This window comes from Castor canadensis, chromosome 8 (genome assembly GCF_047511655.1).
Source record: "Castor canadensis chromosome 8, mCasCan1.hap1v2, whole genome shotgun sequence".
In the NCBI taxonomy this organism is placed as follows: domain Eukaryota; kingdom Metazoa; phylum Chordata; class Mammalia; order Rodentia; family Castoridae; genus Castor; species Castor canadensis.
In genome coordinates this window covers 141,204,593-141,215,682 of record NC_133393.1, presented here as the reverse complement: position 1 = coordinate 141,215,682, position 11,090 = coordinate 141,204,593, and the positions used below count along the sequence as shown (strand labels likewise).

Genomic DNA, 11,090 nt, shown 5'->3' with positions numbered 1-11,090 from the left:
GGGTCTGGTACGGCTATCCCCCATCTAGCCTGGCCACTGGGTAAACTGTATTATTTAGTGTCAGACTAGACTGAGGACGTAGCGATTTTGCTTTGGAGATCTCCAGAATGGAAAACCACCTCCTGACTAGGTAAAGGATCTGATATACATCACCCAGCCCTGCTGTGAGAAGGCACTGCCAGCCTGGGAACACCCATCACCTACCTAGAGAAGCCACTGCTAAATCAGCTTCCTGGTAAGATGGGCTTTGTGACAAGGGTCCCTATCTTTATCTCTAACCAGATTTCAAATAAAGTCACCTTTCTTGCCTCAACACATTGTCTCTCAACTTAATTGCCCTGTATGGGGAGAGCAGATGGATTTAGTTCAGGAGCATTACGGGGGAAAAGGCATCTAAAAAACAAGTTTTAGACAGGCATGGTGGCACAAATCCCAGCTACTTGGGAAGGGGGCAGGAAGTCCCTGTTTGAGGCCCAGGCAAAAGCGGGAAACCCTATGTGAAAAAAACTAAAAGCAGAAGAACTGGTACTGGAGGGAGGGGGAGAGGGGGCAAATGGCTCAAATAGCAGAGCACTTGCCTAGCAAGTATGAGGCCCTGAGTTCAATCCCCAGTACCTCAAACATGAATAAACCAGTGTTTCCGACTAGTCAATCATACAAGCATTATATAGCTGCAGTCACTGGCAGTGTGACTATACCACAGAGCAACAGTCTTCCAGCTCAAACCACAAAGGAATACGTACATTGTAAATGAAATTAGGTATGTGTACAGATAGCTACATATAAGTAACTTTTCCATGTAAAGAAAAAATTTTCTCTTTACTATTTTCTAGTGTAGTGGTACACACCTGTAATCCCAGCACCTGGGAGGCTAAGACAGGAGGATTGTGAATTTGAGGCCAGCCTGGGCTACACAGTGACACCCTGCCTCAAAAAACAAAAACGAAATTTCTTTCTCACTGAACCTATTTTGACAGTGACAAATAAATGTGACTTTATAGTAACCTAAGACAACAACAACAAAAATGGAGTCTTTGCTCCCATTTCCTGCATGAGGAACAGGAAGTATCTCTCTCTTTTCTTTTTCACTCCACACCCCTTTGTCTATACTTTCTCCTATTATACTAAAACAAATTCTTACTAAAACTTAAAAAAAACAACCTATTATTTTACCCACAGAATAATTTAAAACAGAAACAAACTGCTGATTTGTATTTTTACTTTAAAGTAAATTCAGTGTTTCTGAAATCCACTGAGGAAAGAAGATGGCAAAAAATTCACTCATCACCATGTTAGCTTTCTCAGTCTCTTTAGCATAAGAGCAAAGATCAGTCCACTCTTGGAAGATGTCAAAGTGCTACATATTTAAAATACTTAAAAGCCAGGCCAGGGATGGTGGCACACACCTGTAAAGCCCAGCACTGCGGATGCTGAGGCAGGAGGATCATGAGTTTGATGCCAGCTTGGGCAATAAGTGAGACCTGTTTCAAATAAACAAAAAACAAACAAAAAAAAAACCCACGCACACACACAAAAAGAAAAGCCAGCTTTGGTTTCTCTGAAAATAAATGTAATACCACTACGTTAATAATAAGCAGGAGGCCATTATCCTGAGGCTGTCTCCAGTACTGTGAGTTCCTGTATAACAAACAGCACCCTGCTTCAGGACATAAACAAACTGAAACCCAATTTAAGAGTGTATTTTTGTAACCAACAGCTGCATTTCGGGCACTCCAAACTGGTCAGACCCTGTCCACAGAAGGCGCACGCCCGGCCATTTCCAATGACCTGCTCCTGCACTTTCTTGCCCTTTCCAGCTGTGACAGTACACCTGTCACCAGAGTCAAGCTCTCTGACCCTTGTTTTGATAGTTGTCAGATTAGTGAATTGTTCTTTGCGCAAATAAACTGTTATGTCTAATTTCTTCCAAGTTTCCTTTTAGCACAAAATAGCACCAAAGGTACCTGAAATGCAAAACAGCCAATGAACCACAATCTTTTTCACAGAATTAGCAGATATGTATCACCCGTTTCTATTCAGATCATTTATTTCATTGTTTCTTTTTTTTACTTGCTGGACTGTCCAAAATTTCAATCTTGCCTTTTCCACCTTCTGAATTTGGAAGTTTGATGTTATCTACGGTAACTTCACAGGGGATGCTGTTATCTTCATCCTCGAGTTCTGAACTGTCCTCTGAACTGCTTTGTGAACTCTCTTCTAAACCATCCTCTTCTTTTGAATCTGACTGATTCATCTCAAATAAGGCCACATCCTGTAAAAAGTATTAGTTGAGAAATCTATTTTAGGGCAGCTCTCTAAAAAAATCTGTAACATAGGAACAACCAATATTTAGAGTAAATACCAAAGCATAAAGGGTAAGAAATGTTTTTAACATGGCATTTTTAAGCTTTTGGTTACCAGTATCCACCAAAAGGGCTGGTTTGGATAATTTCCTTTTACTGAAGTCTAAATAAAAGTTTCTCACAGCCTAATATATCCTGAATACATTCAACAATGTTTATTCTACAAATATTAATAGAAGTCAAGCACCACACTGAGCACTACAGACTTAATAACAAAACATCAAAACTCTTGCTTTCAGAAAGTTTTCACTGAGCAGGGACCAGCAAATTAAAGCCTGCAAGCCAAATCACACCTGCTACCTGCTTTTGTTCAGCTCACAAACTAATAGTGCTTTCCATATTTTTATGGGGCTTAAGAGGGGGAAAAAAAAAAAAAGACTAGTATTTGGTAAAATATGAAATCATATGAGATTCTGGTAACCATAAATCTGAAAAGCCTTGCTTATGTATTTATGTATTGTCAAGGCTGCTTTTATTATGCAACAACAGAGTTGAGTAGTTACAACACAGCCAGAGGGTTTATCATCTTGCTGCCTACTGAGATGTGTGCTGACCCCCGTTGTAGAACAGAAGGAAACATGATACAAAAAAACACAAAGCAAAGTGTAGGCTAGTGAAAGTAGAGAAAAATAAAGGAGGAAGGGCCATCAGGGAAGGTCTCTTAATGAGGTGAGAACTGAAGAGATGGGATCCCAATGCAGAAATGTGGGCAAACATTCCAAGTGAGAAAGTAACAAGGGAGAGGCCTAGAGTGGAGCACTGGAGTCAGAAAGCAGTAGCCAAAGGGACAGTATAGAAATAAGGTCAGACAGAGCTGGAGGAAGAACCACAGGGCCTACTGAAGGACTTCCCACACACTGTAAAAACAGATTCCAAAGATAGGGCGGAACAGAGAGACTTGTTAGGAAATTACTACAATAGTCCAAAGGAGAGACCATAATTACTGAGACCAAGAGAGGGAACGATGGAAGTTTTCCAAATTGGTTGGATTTAGGATATATTCCAAAGGCAGAGCTGACCAGATACAAATGCTATACGGGGGTAGGGGGACGGGGAAATGACCCAAACATTGTATGGACACATAACTAAAAGAAAAAGCATGTTATACAGGAAAATCTATTACAGAAATAAAATACGAGTATAAAATAAGACGATTTTCATAAGCAGCTCATGGAACCAATTCTTATAAACACATTTCTTTCTCACATTCAATGAATCAGACTATGATTACAACTTTTTTAGGACGTGGAAGTTAAAAAGAAAATTCCACTTAGACGTTTAATAAATGAATGCTTCAAGATAACAAATGCAATATTTGCTTTGGAAAAAGCCCTCCTATGACTCCACTTGACTAAATCCCTAAACTCCACCCAGGGAAGCTATGGACCATTGAGGCCTTAATTATAAGATGATGATGTATCTGTGCAGAACTGGAAACTCGAGCTCACACAAAGAAAACCAACACTTAGAAATAAAATGGAAAATGTCTTGCTCTACTTTTTCATTTTTATTTTTTACTTTTTTTTCTTTTCTTTTCTTCTTTTATTGTTGCTATTATTTTGTTGGGGGGGTTCCCATTCTTTTTAGGTGACACAGTACACAGATAACCTCACTGAATGAAATGAAAACAAAGCAGTTACCATTTGTATAACTTTTCCAAGAGTCCCATCTATGTTTTCAATATTGAAACGACCAGGTGGAGCAACTGCCATTTCTTTTCGCAGCTTTTCATTTGCCTGGGCCATCTGTGGGAGGAAGATCTGAACTTGATCTAACACTATGGAGAGAAAATAGGGTACAGCAACATTTATATTAGTAAATTCTAAAATACAGGCCTCTTTGTAAAACACTTCTGAATTAACAGTAATGATAACAAATAATAAATCTTCGTGGACTCTCTTCCATTTTAATCTCTATCCTCTGTCCTGTTTTTTTTTGGTGGTGCCAGGAATCAAATCCAGGACTAGCATATGCTAGACAAGCACTCCACCACTGACCTTCACCCTCAATCCCTCTTCTGCATTATTAAAGCAGCAATACTACGCAATTTAGTACTCATTTCTCAGAATATTTTATTTATGTTTCTCATACATCCCTACAACTGTACACTCTTAGAAAGCTGGAACTCAACAAACACTAACTAAATAAGGAAGCACTATGAATTAACAGTTAAGTGTACCAGGCTCTGAGGCTTTCTGTTAAAACTGAAGTGGTTATTAATAGAATCCCATTTCTACCTCTTACTATCTGAATTTGCTTCAGCAACTTAATCAAGTAGTGGCTGTGGTTGCCTGCCCAACATCTGTTCCTCTTTCTTCTGACACATAACCCTGGCCTTCCTTTTTGCTTCATTTGTTTGTTTGTTTGAGATTGGGGAAGGGGGGACAGTCTCCCTATGTAGCCGAGGCTGGTTTCCAACTCGAGATCCTCTTGCCTCAGCCTCCCAAGTGCTGGGATTATAGGTGTATGCCGCCACCCCCTACACTGACTTTCCTTTTAAGCGTGGGTCACTCCTGTCCCTCATCCCATACATTCCTACATATTCCACAACCTTTCCCACTGTAATTTCTTCCAAGGTATACATAGTTACACAATGTTCTAATGAGGCCAATAAGCAATCAGTCTGGGACTTTTTGTTTGAACTGCTGAGAAAGAGAACTCTTCTTTCTAAGTGAATGACTGAGTAAGCTGATGAAGGTAAGCTTGGAGCTTCTGATAAACCAGCCAACTGGCCACAGTCTGGGGGAGAGCCTGCTCTAGTAAGCTAATACCTGGAAAAGCAGAAATGGAAGATACACAGCAGGAGACCTCTGATGCAATGAGACCTGGATCCAGGTGTATTTGAAGTTCCTGCCCCTGGGTTCTTTTATCCCACTAAAACAAGCCAAAATATTTTCTTGTTTCTTTCTTTCTAGTGGTATTGGGGTTTGAACTTGAACACAAGGCACTGCACTTGCTAAGTAGGTGGTCTACTACTTGAGCCATGCCTTTTCATTTTGGTTATTTTTGGGATGGAGTCTCATGTTTATGTCCGGGCTGGCCTGAACAGTGACCCTATTTACAGTTCCTGTGTAGCTGGGATGGCAGGCATGCTACCATCCCCAGCATTTTACTGGAGGAGATGGGGTCTTGCTAACCTTTTGCCTGGGCTGGCCCCAAACCACCAGTGAAGCTCTCAATCTCAATCCCAAATAGCTAGGATTACAAAAGGGCTTGAAGTAGCTCATGCAGTAAAGTGCCTGACTAGCAAGTGTGAGGTCCTGAGTTCAAACCCCAGTGCTGCCAAATAGCTAGGATTACAAGTGTAAGCCATCCTAAGCCCAGCTCTTTGTTCTTTCTTCTCTTAAGACAATCTATGCTGAGTGTCAGTCATTTACAATTAAGAGTCCTAACTAATACATTTGATTTCACCACTCTACACCTGCTTGTAGTCATCTATAAAAGAGGGGTGATAATTGTCAGGCATTGTGCTAAGTAGAGAGAAGTCAACAAACAAGGAATATTTAACAGCTTATCTGTCAAAAGAGGACCAGCACACAACTGTGCACCTAACAGGCTCTCAAAAATTGCTAAGTCAATGCTACAGCTACACAACAGATGACTAAAATATCCAGAGTATGGAAGAAGAAAAGACAATGACAATAAAGGTCATTACAATTAAAGGGATCTTTAACCATAAAACAAGGCTGCTGGATGAATGAGACTGTGTATTTCTCAAGGCCCAGCATAATGTCTGGCACACACTAGCAAATGAATGTTAGCAATCATCCTTCCTCAGACACACAGAAAGAGAAACTACAGATAAAAATAAAGCTATTTCCGTGTCTTCAGATTCAAGTCTGTTATCAGATAGATCTTGATCTGTTTTTGTTTTTAACTAATATGACGAGTGGAACAGAACAAGTACCAACATGTGTAGCCAGAACCATGATTCTCAGAAGCTAAGTATTTCTTTGGTATCTTAGGAAAGTATGTGCTAAACCCTGAAGCTAGGACAGCTGTATCTCTACTAAATTAAATAAAAGAAAATCCATAAAACAACATAAAAGTCAAAAATGGCCATTATCCGGTAAAAAATTACCAAACATGTCAATAAGAGGAAAAACATAATCCACAAAACATAGAAAAACATGGGCCAGCCATGGTGACACACATCTGTAATCCCAGCTACTCATAGGTGGAGGTAGGAGGACTGCATTCTGAGGCTGGGCAAAAACGTGAGACCCTATTTGAAAAACAAACTAAATGTGCAAGTAGTGCAGAGCTTGCCTAGCAAGCACTGAGGCCGTGAGTTTGATGCCCAGTACTGCCCTCCACCCAAAAAAGGTAGGAAAAATACAATAGAAATAGATCAAATGACACAGATAAAACTAACAATGAAAACATTAAAACCAAAAAAAAAGTTAAAACACCTATTATAAATACACACCGTATGTTCAAGGAAGCAAAGCAAAGCACAAACATAACTGGTTATATCAGCAACAAAAACATGAATGGGTCTCACCTTGGACATTACACTTTCAGAACTTCAGTATTTGTATACAGAAAATGGGTTTAATTACTCATTGTGACTGATTTATATTCATCAGTTCTTAAAATTCTTGTCTTGTGTTTTTTATAATAAAAATACAAGTAAGCCATGACCACAAAAAAGCCCTGAAATGAACTTCTGGAGAAGGAAAGTGTATCTGACTTATGATAGTATTAACAGTAGGTTAAACAACAGAGAAGATTACTAACTTGAAGATTTAGCAAAAGAAACTACCCAAAATAAAACACAAAAAATAAGACTGAAAAAAAATCAAACAAGTTATCAGTGAGCTCTGGGACAACTTCAATTGGCAAAATTATGTGTAATTTGATTCCTTTCATAAGAATCAGAGGGACAGAAAAAAAAATTGAAAAAAAAATGACTGAAAACTTACCACTATAAACCCACAGATCCAGTAAGTCTAATGAACCCCACACTCAACAATCACAAAAACTATAGGGGCACATCACCACTGAAGTGATGAAACCAGTGATAAAAGAAGAAAATCTTGAACTAGGTAGGCATGGTGGTACACACCTATAATCCCAGTAGTTGGGAGGTGGAGGCAGGAGGATTGCAAACTGGAGGCTTGGGCAAGATGATGTCTCAAAAATCAAGCAAACAAACAAACAAAACAAAAAACCCCACTAGACAGGCATTAGTATCTCACATTTATAATCCTAGATACTCAGGAGGCAGAGATCAGGAGGATCACGGTTTGAAGCCAGCCTAGGCAAATAGTACACAAGACCTCATCTTGAAAAGATCCTTCACGTGAAAAAAAAAGGGGGTGGGGGTGCTGGAGGAGTGGCTCAAGATGTACAACCTGAGTTCAAATGCCACTACTGCAAACAAAACAAAACAAAACAAAAAACCCAGTAAATTATTACATGAAAGCCATCTGATCAAGGTCTGAGAGCTGAATATACCAGTGTACAGTACAGCAAAATTACAGAATAAATAATGAAGAGAAATGGCCCTGTTATTGGATTGTAACATTTACCAGCTAAGTAACTGTCCAATTCAGTGGGCTATAGTGGTGTTTTCCATGCATGTGCATTAAGTTTGGGGCTTAGTAACCTCTAAAAAAACTTTCCCATGGCAATTAAAATAATTACTTTCTCTCCTTTTTTGATCACTTACTCCTGGACTTAAGTGATCCTCCAACCTCAGCCTCCTAAGTGCTGGGACTATAGGTTTGTATCACCATGCCCAGCCACCAAAAATAATTGTTCTGGGCTTCTGAATAGTCATCCTAGAAAGTTTTTCAGAAAGATACCTTTTAAGGCATTGACTTTCACAGTTTAAGACTTGCTCCACTGGACTCTGTAGCTCTGACCATGAGGGCAGAGACTGTCCTAACAGCCTAATTGGTAAAAATTCAACATCAGGGAGCACAAGGGAAGGAAGGAGGTACTCACGTGGACTCCTCTCTATCCGAACTGTTTGAAGAGTAGTGGTCTTTCTGGAATTAGGCTTAGAGTTGATGAGCAACCTGTCCCATATACCTGAAAACACATACACTTAATGTATCATAGCATAACAAAATAAGGGCCTTGAGCTGGAAGTGTCACTCAGTGGAAGAGTGCTTCCACAGTATGTGGAAGGCCCTGGGTTTACCCTCCAACACAAAAAGAAAAAAGGAGGACCAAAAGCAAACCTCGCAAGACCAGTCTTAAGTCTCGATCATTTCCTATTCTGCAAGGGAAAAAAAGACCCTTAATTCCTTCCTCCTTCCTCCTTCCCTCCTTCCTTCCTTTCTCCCTACCCTCCCTCCCTCCTTCCTTTACTCCCTCTTTCATTCCTTCCTCCTTCCCTTCCTCCCTCCTTCCTTTCAGTGGTGCTGGAGTATAAACTCAGGCCCAAGGGTTTTACCACACCTCCAACGCTTTTGCTTTTAGGTTATTTTTCAGATAAGGTCTCATAGCTTTTGCCTAGACTAGCCTTGGACTCTGATTCTCCTACCTATGCCTACTACAAACATGGGGCTACAAGCCTGTACCACTATGCCTGGCTTGTTTGTTGAAATGGTGGTCTCACTAACTTTTTGCCCAAGCTGGCCTCAAACCATGATCCTCCTGATCTCTATCTTCAGAGTGGCTAGCTTTATAGGCATGTGACACAGTGCCCAGCCTGGATCTTTATGTGCTTTTACCTTCCCTTTCTTAAGCCCGTCTCATTCATCTCTATTATTTATCTGTGAGTAATCAATGCACATTAGCTTGCACCTTTCTAGATCAGAAACTCATCTCTATTATTCATCTATAATAACTGCACATTAAACTGCACCTTTCTAGATTAGAAATTCACCAATAGACAAATGTGGGTCTGTAATGGTAAGAATGGAAGGAAGCAGAGTATATGATTGGTAAGTGAAGCCAAAAGTGTTACTAGCTATGCAAAATTAAGCAAATTAATCACTTTGAGCATTTGTTCCCTCATGTGTAAAACATCCTTACCTGGTTACTTCTCCTCCAGAGAAGGTGCCCAACCCAGACAAAGCAGCCCTCTGGAGAAATTCTGTCTCCCACTCCCGCCTTTCCAGCCTCTCACTCACCAACTCCTCCCATCAAGCCACTCTCCAGCCCATCTGGGCTCTGAGAACAGCACTTTCCAAACTCAAGGCTTTGAACACCATTTCTAATCTCTTCACTCTCCAGCACAAAAATCCTGTTCATCCTCAAGCAGAGGTGAATAGTTACTCCTACAGCCTAGAGTCTGGATTCATGTTAAGAGCAGACTGAGGCCTGATTGCCTGGATTCCTGCCCCAATTTTGCCATTTTCCAGCCACAAGATCTCCAAAAAGTAATTTATTGTATAGCACACCATGCCTCAATTTCCTCATCTATAAAACAGATATAGCAACAAAGTTCTGCAAGGGTTTGATGGACTGAATTTGTTCATTCCTGGGGCATAGTAAACACTACATAATGCCTTCGGCTGCTCTGGGTTCTGAGGGTCCCTTTTCAAGATGGTATTTTCTGAAAATAAATACCTACAAGCCCGCTTATGCATTCTCCTCCTCACAAAAATTCTATAGGTGCTTTCCACCTCCGCTGTCGAAATGTGAAAACCGAGGCTTCGAGAGGTAACTGCAAAAGCCAGGATTCGAACCCAAGCTTTTGGATCCTATGTCGTAGTGTCTGGAATCTGTGCGGATTTCCTCTCTACCAAGAGGGCCCTTGGAGGTGGTCTGCGGGCATAGGAAGAGCGGCTGTTAAGCATAAGGTCCACCGGCTTCCTTAGCAGCAGTCGCTTCGGTCCCACAGCCCGCGTCCGGTCCCCTTTGCGTCCTAGAGCATCCCGGGTTCGAGCCCAGGCGCTGGACAGCATGGGCTCCCATTACCAGTGGCATGGTAGAACTTCCGGAGTCCCCATCGCTGCGAACTTCCGGAGTCCTCATCGCTGCCTCAGCCCACCCGTGGTCCCCAGGGTCCGCCGCAGGTGGAGGGCGAGGCAGTGAGCCTCCCAACTCGGACTGCTCGGCCGCGCGCCCCCGCCGCACGTGCCCACGCTGCCGCCACCCGCCCCTCACCTCCTCGGCCCGCGCTCCCCGCCTTCAGTAGCTCCTTGGACACCGCGACTCCGGAACAGTCCTGGGAAGACGAAGAACAACAGCTCGAGCCGGTCGCGAGCTCATGCCCGACCTCCATGCTTTCCGAGCCAGCGTCCAGGAAAGGCCCCGGATGCAGGAAAGAGACTCCAGTAAGGGGGCGGGACCAAGAGCGCAATTGGAGGAAATTCGGGGTGGGCGGGGCATGAGCAGTAGAGGGGCGGGGATAATAGGGGGCGTGTTGTGGGCGGAGCAGATAGATGGGGCGGAAAGGGGCGGGGCAGGAGAGGGGCGGGAGCGTCTGAAATTCTCCGAGGACTGAGAAGGAAGGTTGAGACTCTTACGGTATGGTCACTAGCACGAAAAAAGAGTTGGCGAATGTCGATTTACCTAAGAAAATTCAAATGTGCATAGCATGAGGCCGCCCTCTTTTTTATTCTTCTTTCTTAAGTTGATTTTGAGGCAGGGTCTCATGTTGCCTATGTAGCGTAGCCTGGCTTCAAACTCGGTTCTCCTGCCTCAGTTTGCTAAATAAATAAGATGACATTCACCCCGCTTAAATTCGCTTTTTAAACTGTGGTAAGCATGTAACACAATTCAGCATTTTAACCATTTTAAGTGTCTACGTTAGTTGTGTTGACT

General features: G+C 42.0%; 1 protein-coding gene across 3 annotated transcripts; it reads right to left on the bottom strand.

Annotated features, from left to right (window-relative positions):
* Nucleotides 1–2,029: 2,029 nt before the first annotated feature.
* Nucleotides 2,030–10,602, bottom strand: Nopchap1 (NOP protein chaperone 1). 3 transcript variants are annotated; one of them, XM_074084277.1, is made up of 5 exons: nucleotides 10,431–10,572; nucleotides 9,895–10,088; nucleotides 8,316–8,402; nucleotides 4,004–4,140; nucleotides 2,030–2,272 (listed from the first exon to the last, which is right to left on the bottom strand). In XM_074084277.1, the coding sequence occupies exons 2-5, from the start codon at nucleotides 9,908–9,910 to the stop codon at nucleotides 2,051–2,053; spliced, it is 462 nt and encodes a 153-aa protein (XP_073940378.1). In that variant the 5' UTR covers nucleotides 9,911–10,088; nucleotides 10,431–10,572; the 3' UTR covers nucleotides 2,030–2,050. The 3 variants fall into 3 exon arrangements, with proteins under 3 accessions (XP_073940378.1, XP_020017959.2, XP_073940377.1); XM_020162370.2 differs by lacking the exon at nucleotides 9,895–10,088 and having other exon boundaries at nucleotides 10,431–10,600; XM_074084276.1 differs by lacking the exons at nucleotides 8,316–8,402; nucleotides 9,895–10,088 and having other exon boundaries at nucleotides 10,431–10,602.
* Nucleotides 10,603–11,090: the final 488 nt, after the last annotated feature.